The 23,228-nt window shown below is 50.7% G+C and overlaps 4 protein-coding genes across 4 annotated transcripts; 1 reads left to right on the top strand and 3 right to left on the bottom strand.

The window, feature by feature from the left end:
• Positions 1–333: 333 nt before the first annotated feature.
• On the bottom strand, positions 334–3,619 carry PV06_02595 (uncharacterized protein; the record flags this gene model as incomplete). The annotated part of the gene is made up of 4 exons (XM_016403297.1): positions 334–1,252; positions 1,919–2,236; positions 2,316–2,595; positions 3,457–3,619. 4 exons carry the CDS (start codon positions 3,617–3,619, stop codon positions 334–336), a joined length of 1,680 nt encoding a protein of 559 aa, XP_016267194.1.
• A 368-nt stretch (positions 3,620–3,987) lies between these two features.
• Positions 3,988–7,328, bottom strand: PV06_02596 (uncharacterized protein). The gene is made up of 2 exons (XM_016403298.1): positions 6,740–7,328; positions 3,988–6,484 (listed from the first exon to the last, which is right to left on the bottom strand). The coding sequence occupies exons 1-2, from the start codon at positions 6,777–6,779 to the stop codon at positions 4,224–4,226; spliced, it is 2,301 nt and encodes a 766-aa protein (XP_016267195.1). The 5' UTR covers positions 6,780–7,328; the 3' UTR covers positions 3,988–4,223.
• Positions 7,329–8,341: 1,013 nt separating this feature from the next.
• Positions 8,342–11,414, bottom strand: PV06_02597 (uncharacterized protein). Its single transcript, XM_016403299.1, has 2 exons — positions 8,728–11,414; positions 8,342–8,662 (listed from the first exon to the last, which is right to left on the bottom strand). The coding sequence occupies exons 1-2, from the start codon at positions 11,203–11,205 to the stop codon at positions 8,519–8,521; spliced, it is 2,622 nt and encodes an 873-aa protein (XP_016267196.1). The 5' UTR covers positions 11,206–11,414; the 3' UTR covers positions 8,342–8,518.
• Positions 11,415–14,609: 3,195 nt separating this feature from the next.
• Positions 14,610–15,163, top strand: PV06_02598 (uncharacterized protein; the record flags this gene model as incomplete). Its single annotated transcript, XM_016403300.1, has 2 exons — positions 14,610–14,860; positions 14,919–15,163. 2 exons carry the CDS (start codon positions 14,610–14,612, stop codon positions 15,100–15,102), a joined length of 435 nt encoding a protein of 144 aa, XP_016267197.1. The 3' UTR covers positions 15,103–15,163.
• Positions 15,164–23,228: the final 8,065 nt, after the last annotated feature.

Below are 23,228 nucleotides of genomic sequence, written 5' to 3' on the forward strand. Positions count from 1 at the left end.
GGAAAAGGCAGTGGGTACTTGGGTAGCGGCGGCGAGGTTTTTGTTGTTACAGCATACGGTTGTACACAGAGAGAGTACTTTTTGTACAGGAGTATTAAAAAGGGAGAAGGGATCAGGTCAGAAAAGGTAGCAACCATGAGCGTAGTGAGTGTTGATTACAGCAAATACATAGTAGGTACAGAGAGCATCAATCGATATGGAGTAGACCAAAAGAACAATGTTTGCCCTTCGTCGCTGCATGAAGACACCGTTGAACGTAAGTCTCGCTTTCCTTGGAGCATTCTCAAATGAATACCTTATCGACGGGACTATTCCTCGTTTCGTTGAGCTTGGTCAAGTATGATAATGACGGACGACGTTGTGACGAGGTGAAATCGTTGAACCATCTCCACCTAATTCGGCCAGATTTTCTTGTTGTCCACCACCACCACCTTCTCCTCCTCCTCCTCGTCGAACGGAATTTGTGTTTGTATTTGTGGTTGTGGTGTCATTGACCGCCGTGACGGAATCAGAGGTATTGTGGTCACTTGTTGGATGAGTTGGACCGTTACTACCTATACCTGTTGATATGCTGGCTCGATGATGACCGTTGGGATCGGCGTCAAACCCACCACCACCTCCGCCACCGTCAACTTCGACGGGTAAAGGTAAAGCGGGAGAGTATTGAGGACCGACAACATCTTTGTTGTTGTTGTTGTTGTTGTTGTTGTTGTTGGGAGTATAATATCCACCACCGTACATTGGTGGTGGTGATTGTGATTGTGATGGTTGATAAAACCCCGAGTTCGGGGGACCACCGTATGGATCATGTTGTTGATATAGAGGGTATTGAGGGTATTGAGGGTACTGAGGTTGTTGATAACCAAAGGCAGGGCCATAACCGTGACCTTGTTGTAGATAACCACCGACGTGACTCATCTGTTGAGGACTTGCCGGTATGGTTTGAGGAGATATGGTCGTGGCGGTAGAAACGTGTTTACCTTGATTGTTTGGTGTCGGTCCCGTCGTCGTATCAAGGTGACTCGGACGTATGGGACCACCTGCTTGTGTGGCCGCGACCTCCAAAGCTCTCATCCTTTTACGTCTCCTGTGACGTACGGCCAGACAAGCCCAGACCGACAAGAACAAGAGGATAACGGCCACACCGACCCCGACACCTATACCTATTTTCGAACCGGTGCTCAGATGGGTCTCGTCTTTGTCTTCGTCTTCTCCTTCATCGTCGGCACATGGTAGACCTAAAGCAAAGACTCTAGATGAAAACAGAAAGGGGGGAACATCAGTAAGTGTTCAAGAAAAATGGAGGGGGGAGGGGGGGGAGGGGGACGGAGACCGTAAGGACCGTGAGAGTGTCCCTTTTTGAAAAAAGGAAGGCAAAGTCAAGAAGAGAAAAAAAATCCCTTTACAAAAGTAGTGCTTGGAATGGAAAGGAAAGTTGAAAAAACTAACTGATTAATTATGACGCTGACTGTGGGTGTCGAGGTGGTAGAAGCTGCCACCATGGAAGCGGATATCATCGAAGTGATTGACGACAAAACCGATGGATCGGGTGAATATATCGTCGTGGTGAGTGTACTGACACAAGGTTGATTTCCGATTATGCTCTGTCCGTAAAGGGAAAATCCACTTGGACTGTAGGTTTACCAAAATCAAACATGGCAATGTCAGTAAGAGAATTATACTACTTTGACCTTTTTCTTTTTGTACTTTCAGAAAAAAAAAGGCCCGACGTTTTGGGGGATGATTTGGTCGGACTTGGAAAGATGAGAAACAACGTACCAACATACTGGGTCTAGATCGACCATGTCACTAATGACATAGAAAATCATACATGTCAGTACACATTTCTGTCGTCATTTTGGAAATCGGTTGTGAGGTCGATCGGCTTGGAGTTGTACCAGGTGTATAGTTTACTCACCTCGGACACACCGTAAGTGGAGCTTTACTCAACATTGACACCACACCGGTCGGTGTCGGACTGGGAGTGGTACCTGTCCATGAGGAAGTTGTCGGGGTTGAATCACCATCGCCATCGTCCTGGGAACTCGTCGCTGCAGCAGCTCCTGTGGTCGAAGAAGATGCCCCGTCAACATCACTTCCGGTCTGCGATGGTCGAAACTCGGTGAAATTCAAGGATGGACAACATTCTGGTCTGTCATCCGAACATCCCACGAGAGGGACTTCAAGTGACCCTCCATTCGGGAAATTGATGATTGTGAATTGTGGAATTCCACATCTAAGAAACAAGTTAAATTCTTTGATCTTCAGACGTTTTTCAATCCGAGGGGGACCGGGGTGCAATCAAAAAAACTTACGTCCCAACGAGTAATGCTTGACCTGTGAATGGCACCGTCTGTATAGCTGGCAGACTTGTCGATGTGGGACCCGTACCAGGGGCCGTGGTAGACTCATCATACGTACTGGCAGTCGTATAAGAACTGTACAGTGTAGTACTGCTGGGGTAAGTTGCTGCTGCGGTTGTGGTTGTGTCTGATGCCGACAATGAATTCGTGGCCGGAGTGGCAGTGGCGGTAGCGGCACTGTCGTAAACCGTCGAAGAGTAGACGTTTCCATAACTATCTGTGCTGTATTCGACTGACTGACCGAGTACAGAGGAAATCAACCACAACAACGGGTACAACAGACAAGACGACACCATCGTGTTCTGAAATCTTTCAACGTCGAGATAGAACCACAGGAAAGACTCGTCTCACACAGGAAGTAACACAACAAAGGAAAGTTGTGCCTTGCAAGTGTGAAGGAAAGAAGAGAAGAGAAAAGAAAAGGAGGGTGGGGGGTGGGAAACAGCTCTGTTTCTTTTTCAGCCCTGTAGGAGAGAGAGAAGCAGCAGCAGCAGAAGCAGCAGCAGCCATCAAACTCGACAGAATAGAGAGTACTGTACTCGATGGCACAACCTTGTTAAAGCCACCAACAGACAGGGATTCCTGCCCAGTGTTCTTGCAGATGATTGGGGAACTCCTCTTTTGGGGGCTGAACGAGCGAAAACCGTGGACGAGTGAAGCAAGAGTTGGGCGTAGCCTTTTTCGTGAGCGGCCAACGCCAAAAGAAAGCCAGAGATGCACAGCCCTTTCTGAGAAAGACACGTCTGTCTGAACACGAGAAAGGAAGTGGGCAGGACAACAACGGTCGGTCGGGCTGGTTCACCAACAGCGTAGTGCTTGACCCACGAGAGGGATACCATCCTTTTCACTTAGCCCGTGCCAGGGTCAAGGCCACCTCACGAGTGCGGTTGATTCGAGACCTGGCAAAAATTCCCCAGCATACAAACATAACATGTGTGATTCGTTGAAGCTCGGTGGCTGCATGGGCTGGGAACATCTCCCTTTCGATTGAATGGGAAAAGGGAGAGAGACGGTGAAAGAGCTGGACCCCAAGAAGAAACAAATACGAGTTGTGACTGTAGTACCACACGACGACTCACCACTCACCACTCACCGTGTTGTGCCACCGACCGAAAGCAGAAGAAATCATGGTTCATGTTGTCTGGAACATGCCGGTTGATGGTTCTGGTGAACCAATCATGGCCAACTAACCTTGCCAGGGTACCAGGATCATGTTGTGTCTCTTTCAGGAGCTCTTCAACGGTTGAGGTTGTCATGCAGAGGACGGAATGGATTGGAAGAGTATGTCCTTGTTGAGGACTGACCGGAAGCTCGCGCCAGGGAAAAAAACCAGTCTCGCACATTTCGATGCAGATTCAAGTTCTGATCAGTCTTGATCGATACGAGACTTTTGGCATCGTTGACACAAAGCGGAAGCGAAGACTTTTGACAAGCAATAAAGAAATACGAAGTGACATTCAGCTGCCAAGACCTCAACTTGCTGGGCAATTTCAGCCTCGTCTTTTTTGGCTCATCTTGAGGGTGTGTGAAGGCACATGGTACCGAGGAGCGAGAACCAGGGATTCATTCAGCTTTGTACAGTGTAAGAAAAGGTACCAGACAATACAGAAACATGACTTCGAGATCATAATTACATTCTTTGCATTCGCTTGCTAACTATAAACAATAACACCAACAGATCTAACCATTTGGCCCCCCATTCAGTCATTATTACAATGCTTCCCAGCATCGCTCGCTTGGTGAAAATAATCCTTCCAAAACATTTCAGACAACAAACGTATAACACAAGATATGTACCATTCTAAGCTGAAGCAATCAGCCCCCAGGCACAAATTCCGCACCAAGAAAGTATGTGCATGATCAGACCGCTATGATCTCAGAAAGCCACTTTTGGTCTTTTGGATTTGTAGAGTCGAGTCCATGGATGCCGTCAACGGTAGGTAGGAGATGATTCTCTCCAGCTGGCAGTTTTTCAGGCTCGGTTGCACGGAGATCGGTCTCACCACCAGCGTCGGACAAGATTAGACTCGTCGAACGTGCGAGAACATAATTCTTGAGAACCTCGCTGTTACGTGCAAAAGCCGGACCCAGTGATGGTTGGGGCAAGGACAAAAACACATTTCCTTCTTCTGTTGGATTCAGATCCTTCTCCTTTCCTTTTTCTTTTCTGGACCTGACACTTTCAGACACTGGAGTCGTGCCTCGGGCTGGTGTAAAGAAATCATCCGAGTCGGATCCAGCATGTGAATCACGGTGGGAGCCTTCCGGTGTGGCGACCTTGACTGGAGACTGTTCAATTTCTGCAATCTGCGCCGGAATCACATTCGCAGCGATGTTGATTACAGGTCGGTTCGTCATCGATTCATCATGCATGACAACGTCGTCGGCCATCGCCCCGTTGCCTTGATCTTCACCCCCGCTCATCAGAGGAGCGTTCTCCATGACTTCAGTCTCTTCTTCTTCATCAATGACGGTGGTTTCATTGCGTCGACCGTGCAGACTGGCAAACCGAACAAACTTTGGAGGATCCGACAGACGTTTTGCTCCTCGTGGGCTTGACATGGCTGTCTCTCTCGGTTCCCGCATAGGAATTGTAGGTATTACCCGTGGTTCGACCGTGGCTTGTCGAGTATCGTTTTTAGCAACCTCCATCGGAATGATTGGTGTGTATTTTGATCGAGGGCTATCTGAGCTCCTTCTTTTCGAGCTCTCAGACGACCTTTCGATCTCGAAACTGAAATTCGTGCGCAGGTTTTCATTTTCCAACACTGGACTCAGTTCGTTGCCATAGCCTGATGGCCTCTTCAATTTCCCACAGCAAGAACATCTGGCATAGACTGGCGCAGAATGGATCTCCTTTTGCTTTCCTTTCCACTCGCTAGGGATGGTGACAGAGAGTGGCTGCACCGTAGGGTGTGTTATCATGTCGCTATCTTCTAATGTTGCGCCATCGACCTGGGTAGGGGAGGCGACCACTGTTGTTTGCTCTTCGTTCGGTGGCTCCTGGGCTTCGGACTTCTCTTTATCGGGACTCTTTCCTAGAGATAAAGTTCGTCTCCGAAGTTTTCTTAGTTTGCCCGCACTCTCTGGACTATTGCTGTGGGATTTGTCTCCGCCAAAAAGGGCACCGTTGAGGGTGAATCTCTTTCTCGGCTCCTTCTTAGGCGTTTCCGGGATTTCTTCAGCTGGGGGTTGTTGAAGCTCCGGTACTAACTGTGCTGGCAATTCACTGGGTGGTTCCTCAGCTTGAGGTCGGGATAGATCAGGATGTTGTTCGTCGTCACTTTGGATTTTGGGCTGGTTATGTGGATCGTCAGCAAGATCCAGGGCCGGAAACTGCTCGGTATCGTGGTTCATCATCGATACAGGGGAATCTGTAGCTCTAGGAGGACTAGGAGGCCGAGAAGATATCGTACTGATGTTGGAAACGGAATTATTGCGCCCGGTCGGTGCTTGATACCCAGGCATTTCCTGGGGAGCCCGAGACCGTTCTGGTGATGTACTTACGACGCTTTGCCGCGGTCTGGAGAAATAGGAAAGAGGATTTGATACAATATCGGCGGCTGGTCGCTGAAGCATGTTCATTGACACATGGTGAGTAACTTCGGGGCCTCGATAGGTGGGAAGCCCACGATACATTGAAGACCCAGATCCTGAGCTCGATGGCCGTGAGGATAACCCATTGGCAGCCATAAATGCGGCATGACCATGACCTCGTGGTCTTGGAGCATGAATGTGTCCGTGAGCATGTCCTTGGATCGGGGTATGGCTGTGGCTACGCGTGCTGGATTGTGATGGTCTTCGATGTCCGCTGGGAGTATGAGGTGGTGTTGGAATATCTACCGTCGACCTTCGAGAAATCGAGTCGCGATGCTTCTGTGCCTGAGCTCTAGAAGGATGATCCTCCGGCGTGGCAGGTGGCGTGGCATTGGTCGAGCGTCTTGAGGTCGAATGCGTCGATCCTCTTGAACTGGATTGACTGCCAGTTGCCGAGGCGAGGGCATTGTGATTAAGTGACCGAATCTCGGCCGGGGTCAGCTTTGCAACGTGTCCACTGTTTCGAACGGCATGGCGTTGTCGTTGCTTGAGAGACTTCTGCAACTTGGCCATGTCGAAATCATCTGAAATGGAAAAGAAGTAAGGCATGTTAGCAATCATGGACATATGTTCTTAAAAGAGGTCAGATAAGCGTGCCGCGGGTAGGATGAGCTTAACCGAAGAGGAGGAATGGAGTCAACAGATGTAGACGTCAGCTTCATATGGCAACGCCAACATTGCCAAAAAGAAGTGCTTGCATATCCGTTGCACATTTGACAGTAGTTGGCGTTCCCCATGATAAGATAAACATTTTTATGCTGAGACAAGGACGAACTCACCTGGTGCACGAGCCCCAGGCGTGACAGGTAGGCTGGGCATGGCTGGAAATAGGCACGGACAACCAAGAAGTGTCTCCGGTGCAGTGGTAAAATGGTTCTCGGTTGATGCCGTCAGCAACAAGACTGGAAGACCCAGTCCGTTGGATGCAGTCAACAATGGTTCACGATATGAACAGGCTGGTAAGGCGCCACGTAGAACAGCCCCGGTATCAGCCGTAGTAACAAGTTGGAACAGTTGTCGACTGGAATAGTAGAAGGCGACAGGCGATCATTTGATTAGAACGCGAGGGAGGCCGGGCGGGTTGACGATCAACAGGGACCCATTCAGTTATCCGTTTTACTGGAAATCAAAAAAAGACAGGCAAGGGTGAGATGTAACGAGTGTCGGTGAAATTCACGCACATCACTCTGTCTGTTGCGCAATGGCCGGGATATTGATGAGTCGAGCGAGAGGAAGGATCAAAAGAGATGGGAAAGAAAGGGCAGGGAGAATGTTATGCGACGACAAGTGTACGTGATCGATGACAGTTACGATCTTGAGAATGAAGCGAGGGATGGCAGGAGGGGCAAGACGTCGGCGACAGGAGACTTGCCAGGCCGCGAGAAAAAACCCTCTCTGTTCGTACTTAGCTCTCGGATACTCAAGGTAGTACGGAGTAAACGACTCCGTATTGCCAGGACTTGTCGCGTGATTGGAGACATCTTCCCAGGCAGTCGATGGTTTCGGACTGCTTCCCAGAAAAAGAGTGCGTGGTTTGATCTCTCCATCTTCTTCTCTCCGTTTCATCCTCTATTCGCAGTGAGTAGTTGGATGTAGGCTGCTGCCCGTACCGCGAGGTCCTTTCCGAACCTCTGGTATGCTCTTCTCCATGCCCTCCCGTGCTGGGTGACGGGTGCCACCTACAGCAGTTGTAACCCAACGGGGGATGGTGGAGATCCATCTTCGTTGGCTGGGTTTTGGCCACTGCCTGACTCTGGCAGAGCCACATCGCCAATAGAACGTGTCGGTGGCTGCAGGGTCAGGCGCCTAAAGCGCCTCAAGCACCTCTCGATGTGAGATTCTTCCACCGAACCTTGTCTGGAAGAGCCTCGAGTCGCTAAGCCAGGACACCAAGATACCGGTGGTCCAGCTTCGGACATTGCGGCTGCCATTGTCTATCGACCACTAGTATATGAAGCAAGTAATTGGTACAAGTACGCAAAAAGTTTTCGGATGTAGGTATAATTCGATAGTTCACCACTGTCACTCTGTCAGTAAACCAAAAGGAACTTGTCAGTCTCAAGTTCCGCGATGCCTTGTCCCGAGTCCGCAGACTTCGGTCATTTTCCGAGTCGTCCCCAGACCTGATTTCTGCGCCATGTTGATTGCTGACGAGGCCCATAGCGAGGGCATTTGTTATCTCGATGTGAAACCTTGTCTCTGCTTTGCCACAAGAGATGGCGGGATTACTCCAGCAAATTTCCATCAATGGCCGATACGGGGAATCATCAAGACGCTTTCGACCCGCAAGGCTCGCGGTGCTATCGAAAAGCGTTTCCACTCCTCATCCACAACAATTTCGTTGCAGACGAGTCGAGCCAGATGTTTCATATCCAGTTATTTTGATACTTGGAATGCCTTGTATGTTGCTCTCCGAAGTTTGCCGCGTTCCATTTTCCCGTCATCACTATTGACCCCTTGTTTACGTTGTAATTCGTCATCATTATGGACCCATATAAGAAGGGTCGTTCACCAATGCCAGCGAGTGTGTGCCGTGGGATATCATATATACATAATATTCACAAAGCGAGACCTGTACCATCGCCCGTCCACCTGTACAAGGCGAGCACCTCGCGCCTCCAGTGTTGCTGCTCAGCTAAATCTTCCGGAATGCGCCCTCGGACCTGCTGTAATGCAGACCTCATGACCTTGCGGAAATTGCGCTGCATTCCAAAGTTAGCTTCCACTCAACTGTGTTGACATTGTCCGGATACCAGAAGAAACTTACCTGATATTGGGTATCCAATGTGGCAACGCAAGCTTCATGAGCTCTGACAATGGTTTCACAAGCCTTCACAACGTCCGGACTCACGTCACCTTGCAGTTTGTCTGCGAACAACAGTAACAAAAAGCTACCTTGAAGCAAATATACACCAAAAAAGAACGGCATGAAGCTCAAGTCAGGATCATCCTCGATGATCTCGGCAACCGCTTCCGCAGCACTGACTGCGTGTCCAGTTGCTGTGACGAACGATTGTGATGAGATCCAGAGATCGTTGTCGTCCAGCAGAGCAATAGGATCCCACTTGCCGGTCAGCAGGATGTGTAACACATGCATGATGTGCGTACCATACGCCACCACTGTTTTGGTCTGCAACGCCAGTTCCGAAGCACTGTGTGACTCGTTCGTTCCTGCAGATACGACCGAGGGTGTAACAACATCGTTGTGGCTCGTTTCTGGAAGGTGACCCCCTGAAGCCTCAAAGTCCTTCAAACTCTGCCCATACGTTTCCAGTTGCTGAACAATTTCTTCAGTATGCTCATCCCAATTCTTGGCCTTGTTCGCTCTGGGACCAAAGCGAGGGCGGTTACGCGCATGATTGAGGTCCAGAATTTCTCCTAGAATGACCATCAGAGGCAGGAAATACCCAAATACACTGTGTGAGGTGCATTCAATATTCAGTCCTCGCCTTCGATGAGCGGGGTCCGATGCCCGCTCAAATTTGCCTGCCTGAAAAGCATCATCATCGAGCGGTTGCAGTAAACCTTCGCATTCCTTGTTGAGGAAGAACATAGGTCGATTGTAGCACAACGCCAAATGTCGGTCTTGCATGTACAAGAGCCACCACGTCCGTCGTCGCTCTTCTCTCTCCTCTTCGGACACATAGCCGGTGGGCTTCCGACGATTTTCGTCCATGGAGCCTTTGCGTCCGTCCCCGGTGTGGCCATCTGTAGCATTATTCTCTTCGCCGTCTTCCTCAGTGGGATTAGGTGGTAGCTCACGACCGAGTCTGATCTCACGAGCGAGCGACCAAGCAGCGTTCCACCATCGCAAGCTAGCCGCCTTCCTCTCACTCGCAGAAACTACTGTAGCGAGATGGATGTAGGTTGCTAGATTATCAATTTGTGCACGGTCGGTGCCGTGACCATTCGTTTGTGATGGCACGACGAGTGCGCCGAGTCCTGCATCATTAGGTGGCAGTTGCGGATAACTAGAGGTAGGGGTGGGTGCAGAGGTGTTTGGATGGCTGTGAACCAATGGCTTGAGCATATTGATGGTCAGTTCCAAGAGCCTTTGACAGATTCTCGCCCGAGCATCCAATTGGTTCGTCAAGAAAGCGGCGTCACTAGTCTGCGCAGCCGTCCAAAGCATGCTGGCTAGCAACGCAGGCGTACATGGACGAGGATCAGTAGGGTGCAAGATGGACTTCTTGCGGAAGATATAGCCAAGCACATACGGGTTGGCAGGTCGTAGATAGGCCGAGGTGGAACTGGTGAAGTATTGCTCTAGAAGGTCGCATGCTAGAGCTTGAGGAATAATAGGCTCGATATGCGGAAGGAGAGGTCGTAGGACAGGGTATCGGAGGGTGTCGGTAATGCGAGGCTGGGTGGGCATGGGCTCGTTGATAAACATGGGAGAGGTCAGAGCTAACCAGTCCGGCGACTCAACCATGGGCGCCTTGCCCATGAATGCGACGGAGTAGTCGTCTCCCAAAGGAAAGCCGAACCCTTGGGTAGTGCCCTGGACGTGCATAGAATCCAGAGACGGGGGAGGATATGCTTGGTTAGGGACGGCAAAATCGATGCTTCGGGGTTGTGTAATCTGTGGTACCAACGACTGGTCCATATCGTGCATTGGACCGCCATTGTTCATGGTCATGCCGGTCGTAGGGTCAAAACTGGCAAAGAAACTGTTTTGATTGTGGTGGCTTGTGTCGAATGTCGCACTCGGTGGAGTGTGGTTCGAAGGCATACCGTTGGTGTCGACAAGCTCAACAAGGCCATCTCGTGTGGTGTACGAAGTGCTGGAATATTTCCTGACACCAAGGTCTTGCCTCATTGTCGCGGCATTCGGTGCGGGAGGAACGTTCGCAATGACCGTGTCTTCGTTCTGATCCGTCTCTTTTTTGGGCGCCCTTCCGCGCTTTTTGTGAGCTCGAGCATACTCACACACCAGAGAATTGTCGGTACAGTGCGCACATGGTTGTTTTCCATCGCACTTTGTGCGCAGCTGGTTACACTGGTCGCAGGCTCGACTGATTCGGCGGCGAACTGCCGAGGCATCGTTGGCCACGTTCCCGTCCAGTTCAGACTCCCTCCTCTTGCGGCCTGCCTGTAGATTGGACCCCATCTCATAAGATTGTTGACTGGAGTGGAGTATGGAGGAGAGTTGCTGCGGTTGAGACTGCATCATGTCGGGCCTCTGGCCGTAATCGTGGAATTCGGCGTAGCCATTGTGGGATTGTGGGGGAATGCGGGAGAGCATGTTGAATAGCAACCGTGAGCGACGCCAACTACAGCGAGTGCTGCTGTCATATCTCAGAGGATGCAGGCAATTGCTGGTGTCGTCGCCCGTAGGAGTGGTGGACGAAGTATGCAATAGTGAAGAGCACACAGCACAAGACAGGGCCACCCACAGTCTGGAGTCTAGGCGATGCTACTCCGTACCAGCAGGAGGAATGGAGAAAGATGCCGGTGTCGGTGGCGCGGGCGTCGAGTGGTGATAAAATGGATTGTGGAGCCTGGATTTTTTGCTCACATGAGTGGAAGTAGGAACAGCACGCGGCAATGGTGTAGCGCAAGGGCCCGACAAATGGTACACGACTGTATGCCTGTAGCCAGAAAAGTGAGCGGAAGTGTAACCAATGCCAGTTCCACAGAGAAGCGAAGAAAAAGCGTAGCCTTCTTGTGCTTCGTACTAGGCGTAGTCAGTCCGGGCTGAAGGTGCCGAAGAGTGGAAGGCAAAAAACCGAGGAGCAAAGGAAGAGAGGAGCGGCAGGGTCTGGTTGGTCGTAGTTGCAGCGTTATTGAACAGTATTGCTCGTTTGCTCGTAAGGTCAGGACTGTACCTAAATTGTTAGTTCGTTGGGTCCTGTGCCTCGTGGTGAGCAAAGACCTGGGGACGAGAACGATGAGTCCAATCAATCATGCATCTGCCCGGGGTTGGAACTGCTCATGGCTGGTTGACGGTGCATCTTTTCCAGCCTTGGACAGGGATTGAAGCTTGGTATACCTGGAGAGGGAACAGGGAGCGAGGGAGCTACATCCCGGGGGGGTTGCCTCACTAAGATCACTAGTGACCCCCTATAGGTGCGAGTACAGGTAAGCCCCGGGGTTGGCAGATACCCAGAAAGGTGCCTATAGGCCACAATTGGGCCTGCCTTCCTAGGTGTTTGTACAGTAGGTTGGTACCGGGGAAGTCCTGTACCCGTAGTAAGGCCGCAATTCTGGCATAGTAATCTCTCTTCCGCCATTAATCCACCCTTTCTCATTTCCCCTCTCTACCTGATACTCTTGCACTGTCTTGTCGTCTTTTTCTTGTTCTCTGCATTGTTGATCCAAACACACCCCAGCTAGGAGCGTTACTTGACATGCCCATGCCATACACTCCCTGGCTTGAGCTCGTGCCGTCTGTGGAGATGGAGGAGTGGTAGATGCGGGGGGGTTGCCACTAAAGCAGAGCCACTGTTTGGCCACTAAAGAGACCTACTTGCACTCTGTACTCCAGTAGTACGTAGAAGGCCCCAAATGCACTGGTCACCAAATCATCACTTGACCGCTTCATTCAGCTGCACACCATCCAGTGGACCGGCAAATCGTCTGCGGGACTATCTTCCTTCTTGTATTTCTGCTTCATCATATAATGACTGTTCGTATCGTTCCTAGCCAAGTGTGTAGCATGCCACATCCCATGTCAGAGCTGCAACTTGCGAATGGTGCGAACCTTCTTAGTCGAGGTTGGTGTTCCATCCACGACTGCGCTTACCTACGCGACCTCATCCCCAAGCTGCAAGCTGCGGCTTTTGCAGATCCCAAGATAGAAGCCTTGTTCCGATTTGCTTGTTGCACATACCCATTGATATCGTAGTTGGTTTCGGCCCCGGGTCAAGGATGTCGAGCTTCGTTCAGCAGTCCAGGTAAATACCTAGGTAGACAATTGGTTGACAACGCTCGTTACTCTGAGCGACGAGTCGGCGCTTAATATAAGCTGTTTGCTGAATACTACACCAATGTTCTCGGAGCCATTCCTGGACACATGATTCAAGGTCACAGTGTCAGCCTCCTGTACTTGTACCTCCTCCTTTTTAGAGCAGCAGGGGTTCTCTCCTCTTCCAGTATGTCCTTGAATGCGTTTCATCGAGGCCCTTCTTTCCTGACCTTGCAGCATTTTGCGTAGGTGCTACCCCCGGCTTGAAGCAAGCGTGTACCACAAGCCCTCCTCTCATTATCGAGTTGGAAAGCAAAAATACAGATGGTAGAATGTCCCGGCAAGCAAGTTGAGGCGCAATACCTCGTGGAAGGTAAATAATCAGCTGTGAATCAACAATCTCGGGAACGGTTTCCAGTTTCCAGGCTCGTCGATCCTCAAACAGGATGGAGGAGGTGGGCGCGGTCTTGGATGTATACCATGTTCGAGATCTCGCGGCAGAATGAAGAGGCACGCATGGTTGGTACGGCTGTCTGGAAAGTGACTTCTTTCTGGAAGTGCAAAAGAATTAGTACACTGGGTAGGAAGGAAAGCAAGGTGTGTCTTATTCATCAGAGCCCTTCAACCTTCGTCTCAGGTGAATGGGTATGTCGGAAGATCTTGACATGATCCTTCGTACATAGGTCTCTTCATGCATCGACCGTTCGATGCCCAGGACACGAACGACATGACCGAGTACTACCACGTCGGAAATATTGATCTGATGTCGTTTCATGCCAGGCCCGTTGGAGACGAGGTCGAGAAGTGATGTTAGAAGTAGCGACAGGGAAAAGCATTGAACTTGTTCAGGCTATTTCCCCCGCGATATCAACCACTACATGGTGGACAGTAGAGCCCCAGATCTAACACGGGGCTAAATGCACGACTTCATCCCTGACGGCCAAGGAGATCTTGACTCGCAGATCTCATAGTCCGATTGGTAACATCCTTGATCCTGCCAATGCTGATACCGTCTCGAATACCACAGAAGTCCTGTCGAGGCAGAATCCGGCTAATAGGCTACCCCCAGATGCTACATGAGAGGGCAGTCTTGTTTTAGCCGATATCGCCATATTTGCCTTGGTGAGCCATGGTGAGGCATTCATGAGTAGTAGTATATCAGCAGATATCATCGTTCTCAAGACCAGCGTCGTTGAATACATTGCACAGTAAAACAGTTCGGGGATGCAAGTCGCGGCCGACGGTGCGATGTTGTTCCGTTCCGGCCAAAAGCAGACTGCCAAATTAGGACACCATCGCCTGTACTCCATAATGGTTCAACGATGCGGAATAACATCCCTTCAATTGGCACGGGCGTAAAACTGACTCTAAAGCAACCGTTGACTGGGAGAAAGGTCATATCAATGATGGAATATGATGACCGTTGACGGCGACTATACGCCCACCACCGAGCTATAAACCTTGGAAGCCACCGACAATCCCCAATTAATATGACTGTTATCAGCACTATCGGATGACGGATTAACTATCAATCTACCATTTTTACTTTGAGGCGTTTCTTTCACCGATACCACTCTGTCAAGCAACTCGAAAGAACGTTTCCGCGTATATAGCTTGTCTCCGCGCTTCGTTTTCTTGACCAAAACAGAAAATCCTCCACAAAGTCCGACGTTGCACATATCGCCTCGCCCAAGAACAAAGCCAGAACTCGTCCCAAACAAATCACTTCTACATTCGACAAGATGGCAGCCGAAGCTGAAAACGTTCCGATCCCCTCAAGCTGTCACTGCGGCGCCATCAAAGTCACAGTTCCACGGCTGCCTCAATATACCAATTACTGTCAATGCACCATCTGCAGGCGCTACGGCGTGGCATGGGCCTATTACCACCCGGACGAGGTCAAGATTGAGACCAAGCCCGACGCGATAACCAGACAATACATTTGGGGAGACCGAACTGCTTCTTTCAATTTTTGTGACAACTGTGGCTGCATGTAAAATCGAACCCCTCCCTTTCTGACGATTGAGATTTGAAAAACTGATGGTGTTTAGGTGCTACTGGTGGCCGCTCGGGCCTCGTCCGACTGACGGAGAAGAGTATATGATGGGGGTCAACACCAACAACATGGATCCGGAGGTGTTGAAGTACGTCGATCGGAAGTTTAGCTATTCGTACGTGAAAGTTCCTATGAAGGCGAAAGACGCGACTCATCCTGAGGATCTGGCGACGTATTAACACTAGTTCTGGAAGGTCTTATGATGAGATGCACTGTTTACGAGGTACAGTTTTATCTTATAACTATTCAACTATACATAGACGACTTGTAGTGTAGACCACCTGTGAGCGGGCCAGTCCCCATGTCAACCTGGGGATTCCTCACTGGTCAAGGTAGTAGCTGATACTGTAGTTCAACCAAGCACACTGTGGTAAATCCACAAAGGTCCCGTCGTATGACGGATAGTTGAAATGTTTGATTGGACCAGTGGCACTGCTGACCTTCTTCCACGGTCCCGACTGTTGTACTCCTTGCAAAGCCTTTGTGTAACCCCTAGACCTGAGGTAGTCAACTGGAGGGTTCGGCTGTCCGGTCTTGACGAACTCGGCAAAGTATCCACTGACGAGTTGGACGGAGTAGAGGTCGTTGGCGTCCCGCAAGGGGTCGTAAAAGTTGCCAAACAGCCAGGCCATATCGGCCCCATGGAGCTTGAAATAAGGCAAGTTGGGGTTGCCGTGAGGATAGCCAGGAGTGACCGGCGCGCCCGTCACGTTTTCGGGGTTGTAGCCATCGATGGTCCTCTCGAATTGATAAAAGTACGTGGCAGGGAACGTGCCCGTCTTCGCTCCGGCCCACACGGTGGCTTGGTCGACGCAGCGGAACGTGTTGTCAGTGGCCACTCGCTGCGTGACGTTGAACGAGTCGAAAGTCACATTGCCAGTGTCATAATAGGGGAACAAACCAGACTTGATGATGGCCTGGGCGTACGACTCGTTGATCCCGAGTCCGTACATGAGACCCGCGGTCTCGTTCATGACGGGAGTGGGCGACAGATTCGAGAACGAAGCGCCGTCGTTTGCCGCCACGCCGAAAATGATGGGCACATTCGCGGCACTGCCGTTACGATTGACGACGTCCAGCTCGGGAGTGTTGACGATCGTGCCGTCTTGGACGACGTACCGAGCGACGGTCTCGAGAGAGACCAAGTCGGTGGCGTTGGCCTGCTTGAGGCACGCGATCTTGCCCTTCAGTGTAGGTTGGGTACAGTTCGACCCGTTGAAGATTTGAGGGCCCGCGACGGTGTAGGACTCGTTGATGGTGTAGTAGGACGAGTAGGTCGTTCCATAGTTCCCCTCGAGACCGAGGTCGGCACCGCCGCCCAGGTTGGACATCGCAACCGCCCCTTGGAACATGCCAATGGCAGGTGGACTACCCAAAAGGGTCCGGACAGACCCGGCACCGGCAGACTCTCCTATGATTGTAATCTGCTTCGGGTCACCTCCAAACTTTGCAATGTTCTGAACCGTCCACTCCAGTGCCAGGATCTGGTCCCCGATACCAAAGTTGCCTTTGATGTCTGTGCCCGGGACGGCGAGGAAACCGAGTGTACTGAGGCGGTAGTTGATGGTGACGACCACAATATCCTCTCGAGAGGCAAGGTTGCCGCCGTCGCTCAGGGGGTCAGCGCCAGTACCTCCCGTAAAGCCGCCTCCGTGGATCCAAAACAGGACGGGCCGCAGGCCCTTGGTCGATCCAGCCTTGGGAATGTACGGGGTTTGAATGTTCAGGAAGAGGCAATCTTCACTTCCGCTACCCACTTGAATACACTGGGAACCATAAGCTGTGGCGTTCACGACCTTGCCGGTCTCCGTATACTTTTGTGGGTATTGGAATCTCTCGGGTGGATTGGCATATCTTATGCCTAGGAACCGGAAAGACTTCTGGTTCCGATACCCAACGTAAGTGTTGCCAGCTGCGGCGACGCTGATCTCATTGGCTTTGCTCGCAGTCGAGTTTGGTGGTTCGCTGGCCCTACTGCTTTGTGTGCACAGCACAGGCAGGACGGCATTGCCCTGTGCTGTAGGCTGAAACGATAGTTGCGAGTTTTGAGAAAGCTGCAGGTTCTCTCCTGCGATATGGTATGCTTGATCTGGTACGACTCTACCCGCGAATGCCAGGTATGACAACGCGGAGACAAAATCAGAGCTGTAGTTGTGAATAGTGGCTTGCGTCAACAATGTTTCGCTCAACGCACCACAGGCTGCTGATGCCGAGCTCGCGGTCATGGGATCGAGCAGGATAGCTCCGACATGATTGATATCATCGGAAGCATTCAGGTTGTTTTGGTACACGAATGTCAACGAACTCTGGGCATTTGAGGCGGACACACCAGCTCTGGCTTCGACATCATGAGGATGACTGCAAGCAGTCACAACGAGCAGAACCAACGGCAATGCGACTCGTCTTAGGGATGCCATGTTCAATCGCGGTCGATTCCACTGAAAGAGAAACTGGAAAATGAAAGGGATAGAACCACAGCAGCTTTCATCGAGTAGGAGAAAATGTCCTTACTATTATCATTGCGAGCTCGACCATGGCTCCTCGGTATTTCGCCCACAACTTCACTTCCATCCATCCGTAACCACTATGCATCATCGACTTTCTGTCTTGCGTCTGGCGAGACAGTTCGGCTCTATGGCCAGGGAAGAAAAACTCAAGCTGCCATACCTGGATTGGAAGGACGTTCAGCGCGGCTCCTCCACGACGCTTGTCTGCCGGTGCAGGAAAATGCGGAGGAGGAAAATGCAAGCGTCACTATCAGGCTGAGAAGAGAAGACCTCGCGGCGTCACAAGAGAGCAGGGTATCCGAGATCGAGCAGCCTGGAGCATTACAGGCTATTCAAACTCATGGTCGTCGTCGAATGCGCTAGTCAATGTCAGCCCCTGCTGGGCTTGATCTGGTGGTACGGAGTACAGTAGGTCGGAATGTTCGACTCTGGTCTGGGGGGCCTTCTTTAGGCTAAATTCGATGCCAGGGGAAAAGATCTTGTCAACACCTCCAGAGATCAGTTCATTTCCCGAAAACGGCCCTGATCTTCAACCCACTGTTGGATTTTTATTCTTCCCTCGTTGCTTTCCGCTATCCAGATTTCGTCGGGCTCCACATCTATTCTGTGTGTACGGAAGACTTACGATGACAAGCTATACTGCCCGTACTTCGGCTAAATTTCTGGACTTGTTGCTTGCAATGTTGACCATGTTGGCCGGGATCTTTCTGAATGTGAAAATTGCGGTCCCCAACGAAAACAAGACTTGGGATCTGCAGACTTGTTATCCATTATGCGTTGACGAAGTGATATGCAAACAGTAATATTTTCCTGTGTAAGGTAAGGCACTTCTTGAGCCCCACCGTATACAAATGTATCGAGAGGTCGAGTATAGTCCTGGTTTGATGGTCTGCAATATGTGTTATATCTTCGCAAGATTGTTCATGGAGTGAAGTTGAACCTGTCATTCGATTTTCACGGCTCGAGATGGTGACTTTTGGGATTTCCTTGACTCTGTTATTGTCCTTTTGCTGGACCATCACTGCACAACAGCCACTGGTTACTTTTAGCCATACCCCAGGAGCGTTTCTTCTTGCGAATAGCTCGACCTCGCCGACGCTGGTTGTGAGTAGTGATGAATGGTTCGGGGTAAGAAGAGCTGCGAGTGACTTTGCTCAAGATGTCGGGCGAGTGACTGGAACAAATGGCAGTGTGGCCACATTCAATTCGAACCTCACCGCCTCATCTTCATCTCCGGTCGTCATTGCAGGTACAATCGGGAAGTCTTCACTCATAAATCAGTTGGTGCAACAAGGAAAGATAAATATCAATGACATCAAAGGGCAATGGGAAGCATATCAGGTCGAAGTGGTCCCAAATCCCATCAATGGGATCTCACAGGCGGTGGTTATTGCCGGTTCCGACAAAAGAGGAACGATATATGGTATCTACGACTTATCAGAGCAGATGGGCGTGTCGCCGTGGTACTGGTGGGCCGATGTTGCTGCCATGCCTCGTTCATCAGTCTATGTTCTTAATCACACCAAGTTACAGCCTTCCCCGTCGGTCAAGTACCGTGGCTTCTTTCTGAACGATGAACAGCCTGCGCTCACCAATTGGATCAATACTCGATTTTCTCCAGGCGAATACGGGCCTGGCTTCAATCATCTATTCTATTCGACCGTCTTCGAGCTGCTGTTGCGATTGAGAGCAAATTACCTTTGGCCAGCTCAATGGGGTAAGCGATGAATGTCACTGTAGAGACCAATAGCTGAGACTTGTACCAGGTTCGATGTTCAGTGTCGACGATCCCTTGAATCCAGCGATGGCAGACGATTATGGTATTGTAATGGGCACCAGTCATACCGAACCGATGATGAGAGCTACGAACGAACAGAGCCGCTTCATGAATGGCACATGGTCATGGTCCACAAATCGAGCCAATGTCACCGAATTCATGCGCCAGGGTGCTGTGAGAGCCAAACCGTACGAGTCATTATACACCATGGGAATGCGTGGTTTGGGGGACGTTGCCTCCCCTACACTTAACGCTAGCAGCCTAGAAACAATCGTCAATGTCCAGCAAGGATTGCTTCGACAAGTCTACAACATCTCCAATGTCTCGGCAATTCCTCAAATGTGGTGCCTATACAAAGAGGTGGGTGGATACTTTGCGGATGGTATGAATGTACCTGATGATGTGACCTTGTTGTGGTCCGACGACAACTGGGCAAATATGCAACGTCTGCCTTTATCAAATGAGACCGGGCGTTCTGGTGGTGCCGGCATCTACTACCATGCTGATTACGTCGGAGATCCTAGAGACTACAAATGGATCGACACAAACTCTCTGCAGAAGTATTGGAGTGAGCTTCAGCAGGCATATGACAGGCAGGCTCGCACGATCTGGATCCTCAACGTCGGTGATCTGAAACCCATGGAGGTTCCCATCAGCTATTTCTTCGCCGCAGCCTATGACAACCCATCCCTTTCTTCACCGAATAGCACACATTCATGGCTCAGTCAATGGGTCGTTCGCCAATTTGGATCGGAAGTTGCAGACTCTACCGCCACAGTCCTTCTCAACTACTCCATGTACGCGGCCAGGAGGAAATATGAGCTCATTGATCCGTCCACTTATAGTCTCATCAACTACAATGAAGCAGACAATGTGCTACAACAATGGGCAGATCTGGTCAATATTGCATCGCAGATATACAACAGTCTTGATGCCTCCCTCCAACCGTCGTATTTCGAGCTCGTTCTTCACAAGTGTATGGCAGGATACATTGTCACTTTGATTCATATCAACGCGGCAAAGAATAATTTGTATGAAGAGCAAGGAAGATCAAGCACGAATACTCTTGCGCAAACTGTGCTAAACAATTTTGCTCAAGACCATGCTTTGACCCAAAGGTACCATCAACTCCTCAAAGGCAAGTGGAACCACATGATGGATCAAACTCATTTGGGGTACTACTACTGGCAGCAACCTATGCGAAACAGCCTCCCACCTCTCGGCTACGTTCAATCACAGGAAATCAGTTCGGCAGGACAACTGGGCGTGACTTGCGAGGGCAACAACGGCACTGTACCAGGAGACGACATGTACCACGCCTTATCAACAAACATTCTTACGTTGCCACCAATGGACCCATACGGGCCTTCACGATGGATCGAGGTCTTCTCTCGAGGGACGGACGCCGTCAACTTCAAAGTCACCAGCGAACCTCACATCGCAGTCACTCCGTCAAGTGGCTCCCTTCAAGCCAACGGCAATAATACTGACATGCGACTGATGGTATCAGTCAACTGGGCCCTGGCTCCCAACGGCTCTACAGTCTCCACGGTCAACATCACCACCACGACACCAAGCGGGCAATACATCAACGAGACCTATCCGTATAGTAGTTTCAGCATGCCACAGATAAGCGTCCCCGTGAACAAGACTTCAGTGCCTTCATCTTTCCATGGTTTCGTCGAGTCTGACCGCACCATATCCATTGAGCCAGAGCACTTTTCTGCGAACTTGTCGAACAGCAGCTCCTCAAGCGCATATTACCAGATAATACCGGCCTACGGACGTACAATGTCTGGAGTGGGGCTATTCCCATTCACAGCACCGTCTCAAAAGGCTTCTTCCCCCTCAGCATCACCGAAGCTTGTCTACCATTTCTACACGGTCACCCCCAACGTGGCGAATGCCAACCTCACGGTCTACGCCGGAACTGCAATGAACACCGACCCATCAAGACCCTTAAAATACGCCGTCAGTATAGACGACGCTTCTCCGCAGCTCGTCCAGCCAAATCCACTTACTCGTCTCTGGCCGTTGCCTGACATGTGGGGAGACATGGTCGCCAATGCGGCCATGACCAATACCACAACACACAATCTCAGTGAAGCAGGTGCACATAGTTTGAATCTTTGGCTGCTGGAGCCAGGACTCATCGTACAAAAACTGGTCCTCGACCTAGGAGGCGTAAGGCAGAGTTATCTCGGACCCCCGGAAAGTACAATCGTCTAATAATTAGGGGCCACTACAGCCTCGTTTTCATTCTTGCTTGCGTTTGCATGCCGTTGGGATATGCCGTGCTCAACCAAGTAGTAAACGCGGAACTTACCGATGCCCTTTGCCTGAGGATTTCGCATTCAGAACAGGGAATAGAACAGAAACGGACATGCCGTATCACGCACGATACTGTTGCTGTACAGAATCCTAGCCCTCCGGATAAAATCCCTTTGCCAGCAACTTAGAAGCTGAACACTCAATATCCGTATCCGTACAGTAGTTTAGCACGCGCGCCCAAAGAAACCTCGGTCGCCCGGTAACCCGGTTGAATTGAGAAGCTGGCCCCCCACACACCTACCTCCTCTGGGTCCCTTCGATCCCTCGATCAGAAGATGGACGGGGATCATGAACGGCAAAGAAACTTCGGAGCTCTTTGAAAAAGGGTTGCGCCGTTTTGGGGTGGTCAGAACACGTTAGGACAGGCAATGTCTGTAGCCATAATCAGATGAGAACGAACAAGCTTGTAATGGATAAACTTCGCAACTCACCAGTCACTCTACTCGGTAAAGCCTCGTCTGATCAAACCCCCTTTGCACATCGCATGCAAGCAACAGTAAGCAAGCATTCTCTTCTAAGCAATGTGGCCGGCTTCACATCCGGAGTATCTAGTGTGTAGACATGCCGAGCAAGCGAAGTACAGTACTCCGTACTGTAAAGAGAGAAAGAACTCGGTTGAACATCGGCGAGAATTTGTTTCCTTCTTTATCCAGTTGTAACGAAGGATTCACAGTACCCACACGACACTGTGTGTACGCTTAGTATAGCACCTAGGTGTGTACATGAAATGGTCTCATGATCATGCAAGACATTATGTTGGGTTTTGAGTCTTGACAAACTAGACTCTCCAAAGTGTGGAATTTGAACCAATACTATTTCAAGGCTACAAACTACCCAATCGCCTCATGCTAATCCACTGAAGAGGTTGAATGACCGGAAGGAGAGATAGGTCTTGCGTATCATGACAGAGAATAGAAACGAAAAACAAGTGACAGAATTAAACTTGGCTATTATCAGACTGAGATCGAACAATAGAGGGTACGTACTACCCCCTCCCCATTACACTATGTTCGTCCCCTTCAAAGGGCACTTGTCAATCTCTGAGTCTTTCTCTCAAACAGAGAAAAAGCTAGAACACCAATGAGATGCATTTGTCTAAAAGTCAATCATGCCGAAGGACCAGGGCACGTCAAGAACCCAGAGAAGTCAAGGCAATTCTAAGCGGAGCAGACAGAGCACGGCACACCCTGCAGGGCCTCGCCAACCGCGTAGTAGGCGGGCTTCCGGGTAAAATCTGCATTGTACAAGTCCGCGACACCCTGGCCGGGGAAGGTGCCAGGGATCCAGGAGTACTGGTCGTCAAAGTCCCAGACGGTGATGCCGATGCATCCGTCGACCTGGACGCAGCTGGCCACGCTGTCGTAGTAGTTCTGGGCCTGCATGGCAAACGCCGTGGCGTTGGTCATGTTGGCCTCGACGAAGCGAACATCCAACTCCGTGATGGCCACCTCCAACCCCAATGCCACGTACCCTTGCTTCGCGGCTATTTGCTCCTCAAGGCTTGGGGTGCCACCCACTTCAAAGTGTGATTCCAGGCCCACCCCGTCGATCTTGATGCCGCGGGCCTGAACCTCCTTGATGAGTGCGTACGTCGCCTGGGTCTTGTTGCCCGTGTCCTCGATGCCGTAGTCGTTGTAAAACAACTTGATGTCCTTGCCAGTGGCCTCGACGGCTTCCTGGGCGAACTGGT

Source organism: Exophiala oligosperma (assembly GCF_000835515.1).
Source record: "Exophiala oligosperma strain CBS 72588 unplaced genomic scaffold supercont1.2, whole genome shotgun sequence".
NCBI classification, from domain to species: Eukaryota; Fungi; Ascomycota; class Eurotiomycetes; order Chaetothyriales; family Herpotrichiellaceae; genus Exophiala; species Exophiala oligosperma.

What these genes read in the sequence shown, in the direction of transcription:
- PV06_02596 (XM_016403298.1), bottom strand. Translation starts at nt 6,779, where the DNA reads ATGCCCAGCCTACCTGTCACGCCTGGGGCTCGTGCACCAG. An exon ending in GCCTGGGGCTCGTGCACCAG is followed by an intron (nt 6,485 to 6,739) that starts GTGAGTTCGTCC and finishes TTTCCATTTCAG; the next exon opens with ATGATTTCGACATGGCCAAG.
- PV06_02597 (XM_016403299.1), bottom strand. Translation starts at nt 11,205, where the DNA reads ATGCTCTCCCGCATTCCCCCACAATCCCACAATGGCTACGCCGAATTC. An exon ending in CATTGGATACCCAATATCAG is followed by an intron (nt 8,663 to 8,727) that starts GTAAGTTTCTTC and finishes TTTGGAATGCAG; the next exon opens with CGCAATTTCCGCAAGGTCAT.